This window comes from Setaria italica, chromosome VIII (genome assembly GCF_000263155.2).
Source record: "Setaria italica strain Yugu1 chromosome VIII, Setaria_italica_v2.0, whole genome shotgun sequence".
Classification (NCBI taxonomy): domain Eukaryota; kingdom Viridiplantae; phylum Streptophyta; class Magnoliopsida; order Poales; family Poaceae; genus Setaria; species Setaria italica.
The window spans coordinates 11,025,980-11,049,914 of NC_028457.1; the positions used below are offsets into that span (position 1 = coordinate 11,025,980).

At 48.1% G+C, this 23,935-nt stretch overlaps 2 protein-coding genes across 2 annotated transcripts; both read right to left on the reverse strand.

The window, feature by feature from the left end:
- Nucleotides 1-6,559: 6,559 nt before the first annotated feature.
- Nucleotides 6,560-7,974, reverse strand: LOC101777955 (probable carboxylesterase 15). Its single transcript, XM_004979016.2, has one exon. It carries the CDS (start codon nucleotides 7,895-7,897, stop codon nucleotides 6,767-6,769), a length of 1,131 nt encoding a protein of 376 aa, XP_004979073.2. The 5' UTR covers nucleotides 7,898-7,974; the 3' UTR covers nucleotides 6,560-6,766.
- Nucleotides 7,975-18,434: 10,460 nt separating this feature from the next.
- On the reverse strand, nucleotides 18,435-19,849 carry LOC101781440 (probable carboxylesterase 15). The gene has a single exon (XM_004979020.2). It carries the CDS (start codon nucleotides 19,770-19,772, stop codon nucleotides 18,642-18,644), a length of 1,131 nt encoding a protein of 376 aa, XP_004979077.2. The 5' UTR covers nucleotides 19,773-19,849; the 3' UTR covers nucleotides 18,435-18,641.
- Nucleotides 19,850-23,935: the final 4,086 nt, after the last annotated feature.

Consider the following 23,935-nt stretch of genomic DNA (forward strand, 5'->3'; position numbering starts at 1 on the left):
CCTTTTAATATAGCTTGATCATGCTTTCATGCTTCCTTTATCTATTCTCGTATGCTCTAGGTTGCATATATGTCTCGAGAAATACATTCATAGGCCTTTTAAATTAAGCATGATGCTTAGGTTAAAAAGTCTTCTTCAATCAAACTAGACATGGTGTCAAGTTTGGTTGATGAACCTTAGAGTTAATGCTTTCATAATCTTGGTTGTATATGTGGACTAACCCTTGTAGGAATCTTCAAATCCGAACGGGTAAGTCGTTAAGCTTGATTCAAATGGGAAGGTAAGCTAAGGCATCGGATTCAAGTTACACAACATATAAAGGAGGTACATATCACTCTTCAAGGATCCGATTGCATGACTTGTATTCTACTTGGATCTGATCTTTGGCTTTGCAACATATGTGATGCAGGTATGCCTTATCTTTATCCCTATCTTGAGCTCCACATAAGCCTTATTAGAAGTAATGTGAAGAAAGGCAAGTTAATGCCTTGGTGAGGAACATACACATTGAGCGATCTGTGACAATCATTTAAGGAGATAGGTAAGATTTTGTTTCAAAAAACATTGTCAAAAACCCAAGTTACTGAGATAGAAAGAGTGGAGGGGATTTTAATCAAGACCATTCCAGCCATCAACCGCCCAAGGTAACATGATAAACACTTCAAAAGTTCACAAGTACAGGTATGGCTTTGAATATCTTACATGTTTGATCCTTACCATAAGAAGTCATGTTCCACATTAGACTTTGCCTTTCGCTCGAGGACGAGCAAAGGCTAAGTGTGGGGGTGTTGTTGATGACTCTTAAGTACCAAATTTAGGCCATCAATTCCTGCCTAAAAGACTATCAAAGAGAACCATGAGGTCACAGAGGATGTGTCAAATGAAAGATATGATCTTCTCATTGATAAGCTTAATAGCTTTAAGCAACTTGAACATGAGAATGCCAAAGCGATGTACTCACGTTTGAATGTTCTTGTAAATGAGATCAATTATTTAGGTTTTAAGAACATTGGTGATGCGGATCTTAATCGCAATATCCTTCATAGTCTCTGGAGGCCGGATTATGTTTTGGTGAAGGCTATCATTGTTGGGTATTTTACGATGTGAATAAATCCGCAAGCGCACGCATACGTTGTAGCTTTCACCTCAGAGTATTCCAAGGGTATCGAATCCAAGGGAACGTGTGTGCACTAACTTCTATTCTAGTCAGTCCAAGGATACAATAAGATACGTGGAGAAGGTAGAGAATATTCCTAAGGATAGCACTATAGATAAGTTAAAGGTTGATCTCTCAGGTTAGAATACTCGCTTCGAGCACTAGCTTACCCTGAATGAGTCAGGCATCTCCGACCAATAGCTCTACTCTATATCCGAACGTGGAGAATTACGAAGGACCAATAGGGTTGTCACCACCTACGGCCTACCTTTGCGGCCCATGGGATATAAGGCAAATGAAGGATAACCCTTATCCTAGACATCACGTCTATGCCACCGATTACTATTGCAGTCTAACTATGTCTGTGCACCCGTAGTAGACTACAACACTCTATATAAATACAGAGCGACGAACCCACGAGTAAGAGAACTGATCTCACTTATATATAAGTAGTACTAGTGTATACTGTATCAAGGTCTCAAGGCATACATGAGAGCATACAAGCCTATACTATGATATCAAGGGTACGTGACTAGCATACAAGCATATAAGCCAAGCATATAAACATACCAAGGATAATATACTACTCATGCATATAAGAACCAAGTATAACACTATAAGAAGGAATCATGTATACGAACTTACTTTACTCAAAGGAAGCCAGCATCCGTAGAGGTACAAGCTAGGAGGAGAGTGCCGACACCCCGGCACTCCTCCCAAACTACCCCTCACTCTCTCCCTATTCTAAGCACAAGCTAGGCAAGGCTTTGCCTTTGGAGTGGAACTCTACTTCTCTCTTGGATGGTGTTTCTCCAAGTGGTGGTGTATCCTCAAGTGAGGGCCCCCCTCTACTATTTATAGAGTGGAGGTGCCTTGGGAGAGTGGAGATGCTCCAAGCATCTCCAAGGATTATTCTTCCTCGAACCTCTCTCCTTGTGCTACCTAGTAGGATCCGAGGCTTTAATGCGGTAACTCCTGGCGAAACGGTCATAATTGCATTTAGGAAGTCACCAAGAGTCGCCACGTTAAAGATGGGGGTGAGGGGTGCCACCACTGGTTCAGCCAAACCCCGAGCACCGCCTCTCGCACCGCCTTTTGTCTGGGACATTTCTTGGTGGGCCCTCGAGTCGGTGCAAGGTGCACACGTCAAAATAAGGTGGTTTACCCCCTGATGTGGGCCCATGGATCCGTGTGCTCTTCCCTGATTGACTGAAGTTGTGTTTCTTTGCCTCTTGGGTGTGTTTCCTCCTCCTTTCTAAGGATAAGTTACCTGCATACAAATATTCACCAACACTTGTGGAAATGGTTAGTAATAAACCCCTATCACTAGGTTGATGTTCATCTTTCCGGTATAGCTTATAAGCATTTTCATAAGTAAAAACACGATTGAAAACATTTTCACTAAGCAAGGAAAAATAACTCTCTTGGCAATCACATCATGTTGTTTTTCTTGTTGCCCATTATTTTTCACGCCTTGACTAGTGACTCTCCAAACATTTAGGCCCTTTGCTTGGAGAGATGCTTCAATGAGAACTCTCCAACGTTGGTAACCCGTGCCATCGAAACATGTAGCCAAACCTATGTTATCCATCCTTCCCCTATCGAGCTAACTCACTAGGAGGTGAAGCCTAACCATTTTCAATGAGCTGGTTTGACAATTTGCCAATGGAATTGGCGATTCTTTGTGAAAGATGTGAGCCCTGGATGTGGTACCACTTGTATGGAATTGGTGCTCGTAGCCTAAGAGGGGGATGGGGTGAATTAGACGATCTAAAACCTTAACCTATGGCTTCCACTACAAAATCATAAAACATAAACTAGATCAAGCTATCAAGATGTGCAAACTATGGTTGATCTAGTGTGAAAGCCTTATCCCAAAACAAGTTTTACAACCTACAGCCAATCCTTGCAAGATACTACACTAAAAAAGTAAAGGCTTCCAAGTTGCAAGAATGAATTGCGGAAACGTAGGAGGTGGGGATGATGGGAAGCAAACTCTTGACATGAGGATTTATCCCGTGGTATCGGTAGGTACTAAGCCACCACTAGTCCACGTTGTTGAAGTACCCATATAGAGTATTACTATCCAGTCACCAAGTCTCTTCCGGGACACCCTTTGACTTGCCACAAAGGCTTGGCCACTAAGGCTCACGCCTTGAACTGATCACAAGGTAGCAACACCTTGCACTCTCTCTTCTCTAGGCCTATCCTAGCACTAATCTCACTCTCCTAAACTTGTGCTAAGCCTTTGATGAATCGCTTATGCACTTTTGGTGGCTTGAATGTGTTCTTGGTGAGTCTTGATCTCCAATGAATTCCTGCACACTTCAACAACTCCAAATGGGTGAGTGGAGGGGGTATAAATAGCCCAAGGCATGAAAGAGCCATTGCTCCAATGGCTAGTTAAAGTGTACTATGGGATGTTCCGATGGTATTAATTTGGGTAGCATCGGAATATCCGGTGCTACTAGCCATTGCCTCCCTGTGCCCAGATTCCTCACCAACTCAATCACCGACCCATTCACCGATTGATACGGTGGTTGCTCTGATGGTCCACCGTAACATCCGGTGCCTTTGGTTGCTGCCCAAAAACGTCTCTGGAAGATTACAAAATAAATATGCTTGCTCCGACACTTGTCTTCTCCGAGTTTGGAACATCCGATGCTTCTCATTTGCTTCGTTTCTTCCACACCGACTCATCCAATGCTTGGTAAAGGGCACCATCAGATCGATCGGTGCTTACGGCTGCTGTGTATTACTGACAGAAAATTGCTCCGACGCTCACAAATTCCAGGGCATCGGAACGTCCCATGGTTGGAATCGGTTTCCTCGTGTACTGTAGGCACCGTCTGATTCGATGGCCTCCTTTTGGTGCAAAGGGTCGGTGCGGCTTTTCTTCGTTTTTCTTCATTTCTTTGCTTGTTGTTTTTCGTTGTGGTTGCTTCCTTAGGACCTAAAACACCTTTAAGATACATTCTAGCAAATAGATTAGTTCTAATGATCGTGTTGTCACATAATCACCAAAATCACAAACTAATGTCTTAATGAGGTCATGTTCACTGCACAAAGCCTATCCAAATGATAATAAGATGATGTGCTAAAGTTGCAATTTGGCTCCCGTCATTGTTATACTTCCTCAGCTTGCTCTAGTAAGAAAACTGTGCTACGTCAATAGAGGTGTACACCTAATAAATATATCTGTTTCCAACGTCAACAGTTTTATTTTACATTAGTCTTCCACCCAATGTTCCCAAAGTTGTGTCTCTGTGCTTATTCACAAATATTTCTTGAATAGCAATGTCCAATTTCATTCCCAATTTTCTCAAGACATGTTAAGATCGAGGTTTGTAACCTATAGTTACTATTAAGTACACTCACTACGCTATGGACTATGTGATATACTTTTGAGGGTCATGGGTTTTACTAGTTATTACGTGCCTGCATGTGATAGAACACAAAGCATGAAGGGTTAAGTGACGTACCAATGGTAGAAAAACGAGCATTAGACTCGGTTGGGAACCTCATATATCTCGGTTTTTCCAACCGGAACTAATTAATCGGGACTAAAGGTCCCCATCTTTAGTCCCGGGTCTTTCACCCGAGACTAAAGACCTTACCTAAATTCCCAAGAGGCCCCCACACGCGCACGTTGCAAGTCACAAGTCACGCGAAATATGCGCGTGTGCGGTGCATGGGATTCGAACCCACGACCTCAAGCTTCACATGTAGCTTCCTTACCATCTCACCTACACAGCACATCTAACTGAGTAGGGGATGCAATCCTTTTGTAGTAACTCGTGGGGGACCCTTTAGTCCCGGTTAGTGACCGGGTTGGTAACACCAACCGGGACTAAAGGTGTCTCTGCGGACAATAAAATTTAGACCTAGGACTAAAGCCTCTTTATCCCTGAATTAAAAAACAACCGAGATTTTTGTTGGGGATGGAAGGTCGTGTTTCTACTAGTATACCGTACACAACAAGTTGACTAATTATTGCGCGTGAAGCATGAATAAAGCTCTGTAGGTTTGAGATTATAATCCACCTAAATTATATATGTTGGATTATAGATTATGGGTACTATGGTGAAAGATCACTTTGGGACCACATGTAATCTGAAATAAGCTACTCAAGGCTAGCTTATTTTTGATTATTTGTGGTCCCCTAGTGTTCTGATGATGATCTTTTACCCTCCTACCTTTAGAACATAATCCAGCTTATATAATTTAGGAGGGAAATAAATAGACCCTAAGTATAAGTGAAGGGTCGTTGCAGCATTTTGCTAAAGATAATTAATTACAGTCAATGTTCATTGCGCTAAGAAAATGTGTAAACAACAATACCACGATATAAGAAACATCCGCTGTCAAGTTAAATTACTGTTAAAAAAACAATTCGATCTCATCAAACCAGTAATATGCTTTGTGATCCAACTACCCAGATCGTGCAAGTGAGCAAGTCTTCCCTAACGATAAGAACAGTATCCCAATGCGATATTGTTTTCAATGGTGGTAGCCTATAAACAAACAATGGTATGTGTTTCTTGTTGTACTTGCATGTTGGCGGGTTGACTTTGGGATACGGACTTTATCTTATCTGTAATGGCATTACATTTCAATTATTCTGAGTAAGATCAAAAGCAGAACCTACTACATAGGAAAACAAGCAGGAAAGATATTTTGACATGGCGTCATGGTTCCTTACATGTGATGCACGTAGATAGTACATAACCTTGCTGCATAGCCTAGAGTTCGAACACAAAATTGAATTCAAAGGAAGAAGTTAAAAAACGGCCTGTCGATTACATAATCGAGTGAAATAAGGAACCTCAAAACACACATTGCATTGTTGTACCATCAGATTGAATAAATGTAACGAGCCTTGTTCATCTTCTATCTAAGGTTGTTTTTCTTTGTTCAACTTTCATTTCAACTAGGGATGCAAGTTATAAATATTTTAGGTTATTGGATCGACCAAAAAAGTTGATAAAATGAACTAGAATCTCATTCTATGTAAATAATTTGGGAGGAAAAATAAACTAGAGTGGCATAACATCGTAATTAATAACCTGACCCAAAAGACACTATTGGTTACCTACTTGCATCCCTAATTTCAACCCCCCTTTGGATTCCTCTGCCCGGTTCAATATATCTTCTGGTGGAAAGATTTCATGGCTATTCGCGCCCCTGCCAGCAGTGTCACTGCCGCTATGCCAGCCGCTACAGCAGGGTTGGCCTGAAGCCATCTTCCCCTTCAAACTCGCCTCCACGGACCGGTTTGTTGCCGACGACGTTTCTTCTAAGGCGGCCACCATCTTCGGTGAAAGCTATGTCCCTAATCAAGTTTGCAAAATAGTCATTGGAAGTATTCTATATGTGAACTGGGGAATTGACGCTGCGCCCAGATTAAAACTTTGGATAGCACATAGCAGCATAGATGTAATTGCTTAGAAATGATCATACAGTAGAACAATGACGAGTAACAACTCAACAATTATGCCGATGTAATGAAGCTGCAAAGCACAAGACCGTCAACACAAACATTGACGTGTAGACAGAAAGGCGATGAACAAACTGGAATGATGATCCGAACACGAGTGCCAATTGAACGGATCAGTGCTGGTCGATGAAGCACTTGATGGTATGAACGAGCTCCTTCGTCCTATTCGCCGTGAGCTGGTCGGTCTTCACGGCGAAGAAGTTGAGGTAGAAGACGTGCGCGACGTCCCCTCGACTGACCACCGTCGTCACCTTCTTCCCCGCGTGCTCCATGGCCTTCCCGTAATCCACCTGCGGATCATGGAGCAAGTCCTTCTCCGCAGCCATCAGCAGCAACGGCGGCATCCGTACATGCGCCACGGCCTTCGTCGCCAACTCCGGCGACGTGTAGGGGCTGTCCCTGTTGACGCCCATGGGCAACCCAAGCGCGAGGAGCTTCTCGATCATCTCTGGCGCCAGGAACATGCTCGGTGGGTTCTCGAGTTCCGACCGGCTCTTCTGTTCCCTGGCGAAGCCCGGGTGGAGCAGCACGCCGCCGGCGAGCCTCACCGGGTGGAGAACTCCCGGCTTGTCCTCGCCGGCGCGGGCTGCCACGAGGTGCACGAGGTTACCGCCGGAGCTGTCGCCGATGAGGAAAACACGGGAGAAGTCAGCGGTACGACGGAAATGTCTGACAAGGGCGGAGTGTGCAGCGCCGTAGACGTTCCGGCTGCGCGCGACGTCACGGAACCAGAGGAGCGCGGCGTGGCCGGCGTCGATGGCGGCGGGGAGGCGGTGCTCGGGCGCGAGGGGGAGGTAGACGGAGACGATGCCGGCGACGTCGAGCTCGGCGGCGAGCGGGGCGTAGAAGTTGTGGTAGATCGCCCACGAGGGCCGGGTGACGCAGAAGCCGCCGCCGTGGAGGTGGAGGAGGACAGGGCGGCGCCGACGGTGCGGCGCCTTGGCAGCTGCGGCCGCCGGGAGGTAGAGGCGGACGTCGATGCCGCGGTCGGTGGTAATGTCGTGGACGGTCACGCCGCCGCGAGGGTTCTTGTAGGGTGGGACGATGGCGGTGAAAGCCTCGGCTCCCGGCGGGGTCAGCCGCTCGACGGTGCCGTCGGAGTAGATCCGGAGCCAGCCGGTGACCTCCTCGACCACCGTCCTGTTAGGGCTGGTCTGCGCCGTGGCCAGTTCAGCCGTTGCCAATACAAGGGAAGCGAGGAGGACGAAGGAGTACCAGCTTCGTTCGAATCCCATTTCCGCCATTGGTGGAAGTAGAATGCAAAGTTGGTGAGAGTTTGCCGGGGCCAATTGGTGCTTTTAATGGGCTGCCATGCAGCTGGAGCCTGGAGATAACTGTGTATTGACTTTGGAGGACATCGACGATGCCATTGTATATGATTATAGGATACCGTGATGAAGTTCAAGTGGCACTATCAAGCTTAGTATATTGGTTGTGTCCAGTCCAGTACTCTGTGTTGATGTTTAATCAGCCAAATTGGAGCGTACAGCTTGGCACGTAATGTCAACTTTTGAGGAAGGAATAGGTGCAGAGGTTAATCGTCTAAAGTTTTCATATTAAAGTGAGAACGAATTACTAATTACCAGTATATAGTCTCGATGTCGAACAGGAGTCTATACGATACGCTACTTTCATTTAAAATTGGAATTTGGGCTGTGCTATTTATGAATCACCCGAAGCGTGATATTTTGCACAACCCAAAGCACGGAATGGCAAGATAAATTTTGGACAGTGCAGGCACCGCACGGCACGTATCATGCCGTGTAACTTAAAATCTAGGCACGAAGTAGCACGAGGCACGAGAGGCACAGCACGGCCTTAGTCCCACATCTACCTTTATCAATATTTCTATGGAAATATATGTTGGAAATATGCATTTAATTCTACCAGAAATAAACATGAGGCATATTACGTAACTCAGTGCTACTTTCTATGTAACTCAATTCTAGTTGCAGACAGTTTAACCGTAACAAACTCATATAAACGGTGTATAAAAACAACACATAGAAGGCATATGTAACCAAAACTTCTAAGCATCGTAACCTTCCTGCACATGATGGCAAACCACAACAGATCCAATCTATGGACTTACATATCAAGCACTCAGCCCTCGTGTAGACTCGGATGCAGGGTTACATGGTGCATTGCAGATCGTTGATGAAGGCAAGCGCTGCCCAGAAACTGTGGCGACCGACCCCTAAATCTCCCGAGTTAATCTTAACCGGAGCCCTTGATCATAGCCATCTGTCTTGTTTACCGTGCCCAAGTGCTCAGCTATCCGCCTGGTTCCGACCCTGGAAGACCCGACCCCTTCCCGTTTCGCTCTTCTCCCGACCCCGGCGAGCTCAGCCCGCCGTCGGATCCTGCTAAGCATCCTCAAACACCGTTCTATCCACCGGTGGACCCGCGAGATCTTTTCCCCAGATCCTCCGCGACAGGCGCACTCGAGTTGCATGCCCGCTTCAGAGTCTTCCTGCTGCGTGGCTCGTCTTCTCCAACGCCGCCGCTCAGTTTTGTCTCTGGCGAGCGACCAAGTGGGTTCTCGCGCCCCCTTCCCCAATGGCAGCGGAAGCCCTCTGCAACCTTTCTGCAAAACCTCGCCTCCCGCGCCCATCATCACGCCGCCAGATCCCGGCCCCAGAGCCCGATGTCGCCCGTCTTTTCCGTCACTTCGGCCACAGTCGCGCCGCCTGGTCTCCGCTACACGACGATTCCTCCATCGCCAACCCCGACCGCGGCCGCGACAGCTCCTTTCCCCCGCCCTGTCAGAAGCCGCCCGACAATCTGTTGCTCCGCGCTCGCCCGCGCGCCCGTGGCTGCCTGTCTTCTCACCTGTGCGCCCTCGATTCTAGCGCCGTTAAACCGGTCGCTTCTATCAAATCTTCCGCACGGCGACGCCCGCTTTCCACCAAATCTCAACCACCGGTCTACCCGCTCCTACGCCGCCCTGACGGCAGAACGCAATGATCGCTGGCGTCACCCCCGGAGTTCTGCAGCACCGCCCTCTTCGCTCAATCGCCGCCCCGGCAGAGCACTCCATTGTTTCTCCCCGGCCTTCGCGCCGCTCCCCTTCTCTCTCTCCCGCGCCGCTTCCTTTCCTCTGTTCCAGCAGCTATAAAAGGAATGCACCAGCCACCGAAGTTCCCTCCGCCATTGTTGCCTTCAGCCATTCTCTCGCTCCCTGCTCAAGCTCCTAGCACCGCACACCAAGTCCTGAGGAGCTCTGCTCTCAGATTTCTCTCAGTTTTCTCCAAGTCACCCAGCAGCTTGCTCCTCCGTGCTGCGTAAAAGCTCTCTTGTGATCAGCAAGAAGCGCCGCCGCCGCCGTAGCTTCCCGGTCTTAGCCGTTGTTCAAGCTTTAGTTCCTCCGCACAAGTCTGCTTCTTCCCGACCCCCAAGCTTTCCTTTCAGGAAGAAGGTGAGTTGCCGACCCTAGTCCGCCTCGCCCGACCCCTCCTATCCGCCCGACCCCGGTTCCGTCTCACCCGACCCTATCTGTTCCGCCGACCCTTATCCGCCTCGCCCGAGGGCTCGGCTGTGATCTTTTTCTTCAACCCGAGGGTGTATGTGTAAAACTTAGGAACCCTTCAGCGTTTGCGTCTGAGGATCCCTAGTTTTCCCACATCCTCTAGTTCAAGGATCGGATCATAAGTTCCTTTTTGACCCTTACCCCTTGATCTTCACCAGCTCTCTTGAACCTCCCCACCCTCCTGCTCTTTGTCGCAAGTTTCTGGGCTCAGGCGAGCCAGTGTTGCTGTTGAAATAACTGTCTATGCTAACTCCTGCATTGCATTCGTGTAGAGCTGCACCTCGCCGACGGCTTCTACGAGCTTCACCCGGCGCCAGAAGCGGAAGCTGTAGCTGAGTTCCTGCCCGCGGAAGCCGAAGTCGCCCCAGAAGTCGAGGAGTTTCCTTCCTCTTTGCTTGAAGGCAAGCCCCGGTTGCATGAAAGTCCTATGTGTTTTACCAGACTTGCGCATGCCTTCTGTAACATGATTGTGCATTTACGTATAGGAGTTGTTTGAAACCCTAAATGCATGACTCAGTTACCCTATGATCTGAGCACTAGCTATTGGACCGAGTAGATGCATTGCTTAACTAGGAGACGGTAAAAGCCGAGTGATTTCCTGTCACTCGCGAGTTGTAGGAGTTGCTTGTTTACTCTCCTGTTACAACTATAAGGACGATAGACGGGGCAGGGTTTTGGCAACTCTTTGGTGGACGGATGGTCGCCCCGTCTGTCTATTAAATCTTGCTAAGGCCTGACAGTGGTGGTGTTCGTGATCAAGTGTTTGAAAGTACTAGCCTCATACTTAGTATGGGATGAGGAAGCCTAGTACCTGATTGAACCTAGACGTGAGCGGTCGCCCCATTGTTCTTGGAACGGAGTTTCCCCTGCTGGTTGTCGCACGTGGTGGCAAGCGCGGTCACAGGACGGCAGAGGCCGGGTCTGTGGAACCTTGCACCAAAGGAAATGGGCCCGACACGGGTTAGGGGATTGATGGGGAAGGCCGACACAGGAAGTGACCTCCGGGTGCGCGGATGTCGTGAGGCTAGGTTCACCATGCATGGTTAAAGAACTCGAATTGATTCGTCTGCCTCTCATAGTTTGAGATTGCTTGATCGCTATGTCACCCTGAGTAAATGAGGAATCTGATGATGGCAATGTTTGTTGTTATATCTACACACCTTGTTTGGCTCTATGATTGCTTAGAGTAGGTTGCAAAAACCTAGACCGGCTAATAAACTTAGAACCGGAGCTAAAACTTGAAAATAGGGTTTTCTTAGTGCTTTGGCAAACAAACCCCTCAGCCAAAAGCCTTGCATGTCTAGAGGTGAGGAGTAGCTGACTCCTATCGGTTAAGTCTTGTTGAGCTTAGTAGCTCAGCCTTGTTGTGGCTCCTATTTTTCAGGTGAAGTTGCTGCTCCCGACCCCTCTTTTGCTGGCGCTTGGCCTCCCCAGCTCCCGCCGGGCTGGACGGTCGAGTGGGATCCCTCCTCGGACGGGGAGGAGAGGACTCAGTGATGTTCCGGTTGGCCTCACCAGGACATCCGACCCCGACGAAGTCTTCCGCTAGTGTTTACCCCCGTCGTTTCTTTTTGAATCTTGTAAAACTCTGATGTTGGATTTTATGGCCGAACTAAATGGGTAACTTGTTTAACTCAGTGGACTCGTTGTATTCTCTGGAACCACTCACCTTCGTGTGGGTTGCTAAACTCGATCCTGTTTAAGTGGTTAAATCGGATGAAATCCGACGGCACTTCGTGTTAACTTGGTTTCGGCAGGAGTGTCGCATGTTAGGCGACTTAACCCTGTCTAATCAAGCGAATTCGAGGTGGATCCGCCACAGCTGGTATCAGAGCCGTGTTTAGCAATACAGAGAACACAACAAGCCCTAAACACTTATTTGAAAGGATAAAAGTTGCAAGAAACTTTTGAAAATTCTCGTACGACCGTTAAGGATGACTTTAGTGCGAGAGGCCCTAGGGGATTTTGGGGTTGTTTTAGGTGACTAATAATTACTTGGTTATTTTGCTAACCCTTCCAGCACTTCGCCACGTCTGTCATACGTGTGCCGAGTTCCGCATCGCGAGCATGCGAGGGTTGATAGGGAGTTCCATTCAAAGGACCCTATCTTCGCGGTTGTTTTCGCCCACGTCTATCACACGTGCGCAGGTTCCGTATGTGCTCCATACGAAGGTTGGTACGGTTCGATTCCAACGAACCTATCAGCACGGTTGGTTCGCCACGTTTGTCATACGTGTGCCGATTCCGCATCACGAGTATGTGAAGGGTTATATGGTTCCATTCAAAGGGAACCTATTTCCACGGTTGAGTGCTGTCCATGCAGCCTAAAACGCATGGGTGCTGTTCCTATAGTGAGCGGTAATGTTTGGGAACGCTTTCGTGAGTGCTGGCACGAAAGGTTCGTGTGTGGTGTTTTTCTGCAGGTACGCTAACCGCGTTCGTTTAAGACACGTTGTAGAACCGGCTAGTTATTATAGGGAGAGACGTAATTGTTGCCCTGTCACCGGCACTGACCGCGTAAGACCCGAGTTCGGGTAGTTGTTTTTGGTTAAGTGTAAGGTAGGCCGTGCATGTGTCATACCTAAAAAGTTGTAAGGTTTCCTTCTCAACAGCAACCTTGTTCGGAAGAGTTCTTTTGGATCTAAGGATTTCTAGTTTCTTTTAGTTGCTCTCGGTTAAAACTGAATGCTTCTCTATCCGACCCCTGACCCTTGGAGTTTATCTCACGTGGTTTTGGTTCTTGGTTCCAGATGGCTGTTCCCGGACATGTTCTTTTTGGAGCGAACGGTACCTTCCAATCGACGTGTCTACATTTCGAGGGATTCCCTGCGATTCTGTGGGATACGTTGAAGTGGTTTGGGTACCAGTCCCCACCCTTGTATGCCAGACGGTTATATCTGGAGCAGGGCATCCAGACGTGCCAAGTGCAGGCGTTGGTACCTCCACCCCCTGCACGGCCCGACTGACCCTCTTTCGGCATAATAGCCTATGGCCTCGCTCCTGAGGATACATGGGAGTCTGCCGCCCTCCAGTTGCTCACCCAGTTCTATCAGCTGCATCCCGTGGAGATCACGCTCGACCCGATCGGCCTCTTCCCCGTCAGGAACCGGCTGGACCCGGCATGGCTTGACCGCGTCGGGAACATTGAAGTGCTAGCCACCACCTGCGCCATGGTCACCATCTCCACCAATATCCGGTGCATGGCAGCTCTTTACCGGCTGATAGAGCTTCAAGGGAGAGCCATGATCCTCTTCGCCCGGACAGCAGCAGATGTTCACGGGTACCTCCAAGCGGCACGGAGAGATATGGTAGGCCAAACCTACCAGCTTATTCAACGGGGTATCCAGATCCATGACATGCAAGATCGGATCTCCGAGCTTGAAGGAGAAGTAGCCGACCTCGTGGACGGCATGATAGAGCTATCGGAAGAGAAGATGGAGGTGAAAATGGAGTTGGCAGTTGCCAATGCCCATTTGGAGGAGCATCAAGCTGAGCTCGATGATATGCATGCCCTCAACATGCAGCTCGAAGCTCAGGAGGACCCTGAGGAAGACGAAGGAGCGTCCAGCATGGATATTGAGGAAGATGGCGCGTCTTCTCCTCCTCATAGTGTCCATTGGTAGATTGCGGGTTCTCAGGGGATCTTTCTTTTGTTGTACTCATCGGCAGCCTAATTTTTGGAAAGGTTGTAATAGGTTAGCCTAGAGTTGAGTACTCCCCGTGATTGGAATATCCTTGTATATAAAGTTAATGCTGGTGCCTGGCTTTTTCATCTTGTATGGTGTGGATGCTAGGTTATGTGAGTTGCGCCATATGCTGTTTTCGGGGAGCCTGTTCAGTTGGCCGACCCCAGTTTGCGAGACAGAGTGCGCCGACCCTTGAGGTAGTTTCCTCCCCGTCCGACCCTTTTTAAGTATGGGCCGTTGCCCGACCCCTTGGCTTGAGTTGGATCATAGGAGTCTGTATATGACCTGTTTTGCCTGAAGTTGAGTACCAGGTCAAGATCGATGTTGTCTCACCGGAGAGTGATAAAAGTGTGTTTTCCCTATGAGGACGTGTGTTGCACCATTGGCAAGAGTCGCATTGAAGGATTTAATTTACACGTTCTATTTGTTGGAATACATCTAAGATTATGAAATTGATGGAGCGTTAACTCTTGCAGATGGCGCACCGCACCAGGTTTGGTTCTGTGCCCGGCAGTAGCGATCAGCGACAGGATCTTCCCCCACCCCCGCCCTCATCGCCACTGGAGGCGATCTTAGCAACTCAAACTGAGCTGCTAAGGCATCTGGTACAAGGGCAATAGCAACAGCCACATGGTGGAAGAGCTCAACAGCAGCCGCATATCGCTCGGTATGAGGATTTTCTGGGGACGCAGCCCCCTTTGTTCCAAAAGACACAAGAACCGCTCGATGCTGACGCCTCGGTTCGCACGATCGAATCCAAGTTCGAGCTTCTCACCGCTCCATGCCCCGACAACAACAAGGCTCGGTTTGCAGCCCAACAGCTGCGTGGCTCCGCACGGCTTTGGTGGGATCACTACCATGCCATGCTGCCGGCTGGCCACGTGGTCAGTTGGAATGAGTTCAAGACGGCGTTCAAGGCGCATCACATTCCAGAAGGTCTCTTGGAGTGCAAGCTCAACGAGTTTTTGGCCCTCACCCAAGGAACCCGAGATGTGCTGCATTACGCTCAAGCCTTCAATGACCTGTGCCGGTATGCCAGCTATCATGCGGACACAGACGAGAAGAAGCAGGACAGATTCCGCCGAGGACTGAGCTTGGAGCTCAGGGAAAGGTTGAACCCCATCAAGGTGGACACCTACAATGAGTTGGTCAACCTGGCCATCTCTCAGGAGGACTGCATGCAAGCCCTCAAGGCTGACTAGAAGAGGAAAGCCTCTGTGGCATTTCCGAGTCCGCCGACTCGAAGGTTCCAGATGGTTCCTCCACAAGCCCCTGGCCGACCCCAACAGTCAGGGAAATGGATCGCCCGACCCCCGCCAATAACAACGCCTCGTTTTCCAGGCTTCCAACCGCAAGTGCCCCGGTCGGCCCTGCCAACGCCACCCCGCCCGGCAGCCAGTAACCGTTGTTTTACTTGCGGCAACGAAGGACATTTTGCAAAGGACTGCCTCAGAAACAAGAATCAACAGCAAGGTCCAAACCCCATGGCAGCCAAAGGAAGAAGGCCCAAGGTGCAAGTTCGACAAGGCCGACTCAACTACACCAGCTTGACCGAGCTCCCCGAAGGTGCGCCAGTAATGACGGGTACTTTCCTTGTTTTAAATCAAGTTGTTGTTGTGTTGTTTGATTCGGGAGCCTCTCATAGCTTTATCAGGAGTAAGGCTAGGGAAAGATGTGGGCTAGATGTCGATCACACTAAGGAACCCTATGTGATCGCCACTCCTGGAGGAAGGATAACGTCGGATCAGATCGTTATTCTTGTACCTCTCCAGCTAGGCCCCACCCTCTTCAAGGAAAACCTTATCATCCTTGACCTAGAAGGCATAGATGTCATCCTTGGTATGGATTGGATGGCCCGACATCAGGTGGTTCTAGATACATCAGCCCGATCCCTCTACATCAGCTCACCCTCCCATGGCAGTTCTACCATATCCTTGACCCATCCTGAGTTTGCACTTCCTTGTGCCTACCCTCTATCGGGAGTCCGTCTAAAAGACCTCCCTGTTATCTATGAGTACCCTGACGTGTTTCCGGAAGACTTGCCGGGTATGCCACCTGATAGAGAAGTGGAGTTTTCCATAGAGTTGATCCCTGGCACAGCCCCAATATCTAAGAGACCCTATCGGATGCCACCCGCTGAGTTAGCCGAGTTGAAGACCCAGTTGCATGACCTGTTAGAAAAAGGCTTCATCCGACCCAGTACATCATCTTGGGGTTGCCCAGCCCTGTTCGTGAAGAAGAAGGATGACAGTCTGCGTATGTGTGTGGATTACCGACCCCTCAATGCTGTGACAGTCAAGAACAAGTACCCACTGCCCCGCATTGATATCTTGTTCGATCAGTTAGCCGGAGCAAAAGTGTTCTCTAAGATCGATCTTCGTTCTGGTTATCACCAAATAAAGATTCGACCCTGCGACATACCCAAGACAGCATTCTCTACCAGATATGGACTGTACGAGTACCTAGTCATGTCCTTTGGACTCACCAATGCACCCGCCTATTTCATGTACCTCATGAACTCGGTGTTCATGCCCGAGCTGGACAAGTTTGTAGTGGTGTTCATTGATGATATCCTAGTGTACTCGAAGAACGAAGAAGAGCATGCCGACCATCTTCGTGTAGTTCTCCAACGGCTAAGAGATCACCAGCTTTATGCCAAGTTCTCCAAGTGTGAGTTCTGGTTTGATAATGTTAAGTTTTTGGGACACACTATCTCCAAGGATGGTATCGCCGTGGATCTCAGTAAGGTGCAGGAAGTCATGGAATGGAAGCCTCCTGCCTCAGTACACCAGATCAGAAGTTTCCTTGGACTGGCAGGTTACTATCGGCGTTTCATACCGGATTTCTCCAAGATAGCTAAGCCAATGACCGAGTTGTTGAAGAAAGAGGTCAAATTTGTGTGGGACACCAAGTGTGAAGAGGCATTCAAGACCCTGAAGCACTTGCTGACCACAGCCCCAGTTTTGGCTCAGCCCGATCCCTCTAGGCCGTATGACGTATACTGTGACGCCTCTGGCACTGGACTCGGATGTGTTCTTATGCAAGACAATCGAGTCATTGCCTATGCCTCACGGGCGTTACGACCTCATGAGCTAAGCTACCCAACCCATGACCTTGAGTTGGCAGCAGTGATACATGCCTTGTAGATATGGAGACACTACCTAATGGGAGCTCACTGCAACATCTACACCGACCACAAGAGCCTCAAGTACATCTTCACTCAAGCCGACCTCAACATGCGCCAGAGAAGATGGCTGGAGTTGATAAAGGACTATGAATTGGAAGTTCACTATCATCCCGGCAAACCCAATGTGGTAGCCGATGCCCTCAGTCGCAAACACCATTGCAACTACTTGTTGTCAGCAGCCTTCACCAAGACTCTGTGTCGCGAGATGGAAAAACTCAATCTGGAGCTTATTCCTCATGGAACCCTTGGTCACATCATCCTTGACTCAGTTTTGGAAGACCAAATCCAGTCAGCACATGTAAAGGACGAAGAAATAAAACGGATCATCAGGAAGATCTCAGTAAAGGATGAAGGATATAAGCAATTCCGGCAGGACAAAACTGGAGGTGTGCATTATGGAAACCGACTAGTTGTACCCACCGACCCCGAGCTGAGAAAGCAAATCCTAGATGAAGCTCATCTCTCCAAGTTCTCAATCCATCCTAGCAGCAATAAGATGTACCATGATCTCCGTCAAACCTTTTGGTGGAGTGGAATGAAACCAGAGATAGCTCGGTATGTTTCAGAATGTGACACCTGTCAATGTGTCAAAGCCAGTCATTTAAAGGTAGCAGGTACCCTGCAACCGCTACCTATTCCCTCTTGGAAATGGGAAGACATCAGCATGGATTTCATAGTTGGATTGCCCCTTACATCACAATGGTATGATTCCATCTGGGTTATAGTGGACCGTCTGACCAAGACTGCCCACTTCCTTCCTGTTCGTACCACCTACACAGTCAAGCAGTATGCAGAGTTGTACCTCGACCGCATAGTTTCCCTACATGGTGTACCCAAGACCATCGTCTCTGATCGAGGAGTTCAGTTTGTGGCACGTTTTTGGGAGAAACTACAGGCATCCATGGGTACCAAGCTCATCCGAAGCTCAACCTATCATCCTCAAACCGATGGCCAAACCGAGAGAGTCAACCAGATCCTGGAAGACATGTTAAGAGCTTGTGTTATCCACTATGACAAGAATTGGGACAAGTGTCTGCCCTTAGCAGAATTCTCCTACAATAACAGCTACCAGGCCAGTTTGAAGATGGCACCGTTCGAAGCCCTGTATGGCCGGAGATGCAGGACACCCTTGAACTGGTCCCAACCAGGAGAAAGACAAATCTATGGCCCTGACTTAGTGGCAGAAGCCGAAGAGCAAGTTAAGGTTGGCCTGAAGCTTCTTCCCCTTCAAACTCGCCTCCACGGACCGGTTTGTTGCCGACGACGTTTCTTCTAAGGCGGCCACCATCTTCGGTGAAAGCTATGTCCCTAATCAAGTTTGCAAAATAGTCATTGGAAGTATTCTATATGTGAACTGGGGAATTGACGCTGCGCCCAGATTAAAACTTTGGATAGCACATAGCAGCATAGATGTAATTGCTTAGAAATGATCATACAGTAGAACAATGACGAGTAACAACTCAACAATTATGCCGATGTAATGAAGCTGCAAAGCACAAGACCGTCAACACAAACATTGACGTGTAGACAGAAAGGCGATGAACAAACTGGAATGATGATCCGAACACGAGTGCCAATTGAACGGATCAGTGCTGGTCGATGAAGCACTTGATGGTATGAACGAGCTCCTTCGTCCTATTCGCCGTGAGCTGGTCGGTCTTCACGGCGAAGAAGTTGAGGTAGAAGACGTGCGCGACGTCCCCTCGACTGACCACCGTCGTCACCTTCTTCCCCGCGTGCTCCATGGCCTTCCCGTAATCCACCTGCGGATCATGGAGCAAGTCCTTCTCCGCAGCCATCAGCAGCAACGGCGGCATCCGTACATGCGCCACGGCCTTCGTCGCCAACTCCGGCGACGTGTAGGGGCTGTCCCTGTTGACGCCCATGGGCAACCCAAGCGCGAGGAGCTTCTCGATCATCTCTGGCGCCAGGAACATGCTCGGTGGGTTCTCGAGTTCCGACCGGCTCTTCTGTTCCCTGGCGAAGCCCGGGTGGAGCAGCACGCCGCCGGCGAGCCTCACCGGGTGGAGAACTCCCGGCTTGTCCTCGCCGGCGCGGGCTGCCACGAGGTGCACGAGGTTACCGCCGGAGCTGTCGCCGATGAGGAAAACACGGGAGAAGTCAGCGGTACGACGGAAATGTCTGACAAGGGCGGAGTGTGCAGCGCCGTAGACGTTCCGGCTGCGCGCGACGTCACGGAACCAGAGGAGCGCGGCGTGGCCGGCGTCGATGGCGGCGGGGAGGCGGTGCTCGGGCGCGAGGGGGAGGTAGACGGAGACGATGCCGGCGACGTCGAGCTCGGCGGCGAGCGGGGCGTAGAAGTTGTGGTAGATCGCCCACGAGGGCCGGGTGACGCAGAAGCCGCCGCCGTGGAGGTGGAGGAGGACAGGGCGGCGCCGACGGTGCGGCGCCTTGGCAGCTGCGGCCGCCGGGAGGTAGAGGCGGACGTCGATGCCGCGGTCGGTGGTAATGTCGTGGACGGTCACGCCGCCGCGAGGGTTCTTGTAGGGTGGGACGATGGCGGTGAAAGCCTCGGCTCCCGGCGGGGTCAGCCGCTCGACGGTGCCGTCGGAGTAGATCCGGAGCCAGCCGGTGACCTCCTCGACCACCGTCCTGTTAGGGCTGGTCTGCGCCGTGGCCAGTTCAGCCGTTGCCAATACAAGGGAAGCGAGGAGGACGAAGGAGTACCAGCTTCGTTCGAATCCCATTTCCGCCATTGGTGGAAGTAGAATGCAAAGTTGGTGAGAGTTTGCCGGGGCCAATTGGTGCTTTTAATGGGCTGCCATGCAGCTGGAGCCTGGAGATAACTGTGTATTGACTTTGGAGGACATCGACGATGCCATTGTATATGATTATAGGATACCGTGATGAAGTTCAAGTGGCACTATCAAGCTTAGTATATTGGTTGTGTCCAGTCCAGTACTCTGTGTTGATGTTTAATCAGCCAAATTGGAGCGTACAGCTTGGCACGTAATGTCAACTTTTGAGGAAGGAATAGGTGCAGAGGTTAATCGTCTAAAGTTTTCATATTAAAGTGAGAACGAATTACTAATTACCAGTATATAGTCTCGATGTCGAACAGGAGTCTATACGATACGCTACTTTCATTTAAAATTGGAATTTGGGCTGTGCTATTTATGAATCACCCGAAGCGTGATATTTTGCACAACCCAAAGCACGGAATGGCAAGATAAATTTTGGACAGTGCAGGCACCGCACGGCACGTATCATGCCGTGTAACTTAAAATCTAGGCACGAAGTAGCACGAGGCACGAGAGGCACAGCACGGCCTTAGTCCCACATCTACCTTTATCAATATTTCTATGGAAATATATGTTGGAAATATGCATTTAATTCTACCAGAAATAAACATGAGGCATATTACGTAACTCAGTGCTACTTTCTATGTAACTCAATTCTAGTTGCAGACAGTTTGACCGTAACAAACTCATATAAACGGTGTATAAAAACAACACATAGAAGGCATATGTAACCAAAACTTCTAAGCATCGTAACCTTCCTGCACATGATGGCAAACCACAACAGATCCAATCTATGGACTTACATATCAAACGCTCAGCCCTCGTGTAGACTCGGATGCAGGGTTACATGGTGCATTGTAGATCGTTGATGAAGGCAAGCGCTGCCCAGAAACCTTATTGCCGCCCCTCATGCAAGCTTCCTGACGGCAACGGCTCGAAGATACCGCTCACCCTTCTCCTCGTGCACGCCAAGGAGAAGAGCTAGCGAGATCCAACAGCTCAGTACCATAGCACACTTCACTAGATGAAAAAGAAAGAAGAGAAGGAATTCGTGGGTCTCTTTCGTATGTGTTCCTGGATGTCTCCAGAACTCCTTATAGAGAAGACGATAGCCCTCTGCTGATCGTTTCTGCTATAAAATCGGCCCACTAATTGGCAGTAGTAACCACCCTGTTAATTGACTATGTGCTTATCACCTCTAATGACTGTTGTCAAAAGATTACAAGCAACCGGCAAAAATGTTACATCAACTTGGCTTGGCTGCTTGCAAGTCATATGTCACGCGGTTGGTTACATGAAAAGGAATGCAAACGCATGCGCGCGTGCATTGTGTAACCCAAGCCCCATTGTCTCCTTCCATGACGCATTCAGAGAATTGAGAGAGCTCTACTATTTAAGTTGGCTTACATCAACTCAAACAAGCAGTATGGGACTATTGAATGCCACTGCACTCTTACTTTGAGATTGCATTAAATGGCCTCTCCATGTGCCATTTTCCAACAATATATATATAGCACATTACTATATGCCAGATTTGATTTTTGCTGGCACAGGGAATTCAGCATGCTAGCGGGCGTGATTAGCACCCGCTAGTAAAAAGCTTCCTTGGGCCGGCGGCGGGAGCACCCGCCAGCACAGAAGCCACTGTGCTGGCGGGCGACCCAAGCACCCGCCAGCATAGATGCACCCATTTGTGCTGGCGGTTGGCTTATGTCGCCTGCCAACAAAGGAGCCTCTGTTCTGGTGGGCGACCTAAGCACTTGCCAGCACAGATGCACCCCATCTGTGCTGCCAATTGGCTTATGTCACCCGTTAGCATAGACCTCGCCAAGATAAGGCCGTGGACATCTTCTTCCCCAGCCAGCCTTCCGTTTGGAGCTTGCTCAAGAAGAGCTCGGGAAGAGCTCCAAATACACCGAATCTAAGGGGGAAGGTTTTGCTCTTGATTTCTTTGGAGGAGGTGGCTATATAAGGTGAGTTTGTGCCATTCCAACCTTCTTTTTCAACTTCTATCCGTAATTTCTAGCTTCATTTGGTTGTCATCTAGATTTAGATCTAGACCTAGAAGAGAGAGGAGGGAAGAGAGAGAAAATAACTAGAGATGGATTATTTTTGTAAATAAAATTCTATGGTCATATTATAACCATTGCAATGCTATGTTTGTCATTTTAATGTAATATAGAATTGAATTTGATTATATTTTTCCTACTTATTAATTATTACATCCATAGTTTTAATTAATGAAGTTGATTGAATTAATATATAATTGAGTTTGATTTTTTTCCTTCTTCTTATTAATAATTACATCCATGGTTAATTGAGTTTTATTTAGGGTAATATAGAATTGGTTTTGATTATATTTCTTCCTACTTCTTAGTTACCACATCCATAGTTTTAATTAATGAAGTTGATTGAATTAATATGTAATTGAGTTTGATTTGTTTTCCTTCTTCTTATTAATTATTATATCCATGGTTTAATTGAGTTTCATTTAGAGTAATATAGAATTATTTTTTATTATATTTCTTCTTACTTATTAGTTACTACATCCATAATTTAATTTAGTTTATAGAATTGCGAACCATAGCTCATTAAATTAGTTAATATAACATAGAATTGTTGCCATAGGTCGTTAAAGTTGGATCATAGAGCATGGATGTATGGCATACAGAGACATTCGCATACTTTCATGTTAGAGGTATCAAAGTTTGTGGAGGCTGCGAAGAAGCATGCTCGCATTTGCAAGACAAAGTAAATACGTTGTCCGTGTTTTGACTATAGCAACAATATTGCATGGGAGGATACTAATGTCATCATGAGGCATTTGATAAAGCAAGGTTTTGTGGATGGATATACCATTTGGTCCCACCATGGTGAGGTAGGAGGTATTTTCAACAACATAGATATCGATACCGGCTGTGATGAAGTGGGTGGTGATGATGCAAACGAAAATGATCATATTATGATGGATGATAATTATGACCATGGAGATCAAAATGGTGATCAAATAGATGCGCATGTGGAACCACAGGTGGACGAGGGATGTGATGTTGATATGGAGGACATGTTGCGCCACATTGAAGCAGAAGTGTTGCTAGGGAGTGCTAAAGGGTTAGAGAATTTTGAGGTACTCAAGAAGGCAAAAAATGATTGTATGTATGTGAGATGTGGGAAGGAGTGCATAGTGTTGCATTTCACCCTTCATCTTCTGATCCTGAATGCTAAATTTGGCTAGTCAGACAATAGTTTCAACGATCTTCTTACTCTGCTAGGCAATTTGCTCTCCAAGCCTAGCTATGTGCCAAAAAACACATATGAAGCAAAGAAGATTATCAATCCATTGAAGATGTGTGTGCAAAGAATACACGCGTGCAAGAACCACTGCATATTGTACTACGGTGAGTATGCGGCATTGCAAAAGTGTGCCAATTGTGATGCTAGCCATTACAAAAGTAATGCCGATTTCTGTGAGGATCATGCTAGATCCTCCATCGGAAATAAGAGGAAGAAGGTTGCAAAGGACAGTTCTGGTGCTCAAGTGGAGGACGAGTCCTGTATAGGTACTAAAACGACAACTCCGCGCAGAGTCCCTACCTTGGTGATGTGGTACTTGCCGATGGTGGACCACCTGAAACGTTTGTTCTAAAACCCAAAGACCGCTGAAATTATGACTTGACATGCTGATCACCCAATAAAGGATGTCAGAAAGTTTCGACATCCTTCTGATGCTCGGCTGTGGAGGACCTTCGATGCCAATGATCCAGAGTTTTCAGATGAAAAAAAGGAATGTATGGTTCGCGTTGAGTACAAACGGCATGAATCTGTTTGGTGAAAGAAGTAGCACGCACAGCACATGACCAGTGCTGATGACCATATGCAACCTTACCCTATGGCTATATCACAAGAGAAAATTCCTTTTGCTAACCATTCTCATACAAGGCCCGAAACAACCTGGCATTGACACAGATGTTTTCCTTAAGCCATTGATGGAAGATATGTAGAAGCTTTGGAAAGATGGGGTTTATATGTGGGATGAGTACAGACATGAGCACTTCACACTAAGGGCTATTATCTTTGTTACCATCAATGATTATCCTACCCAATTTGCCCTGATAGGT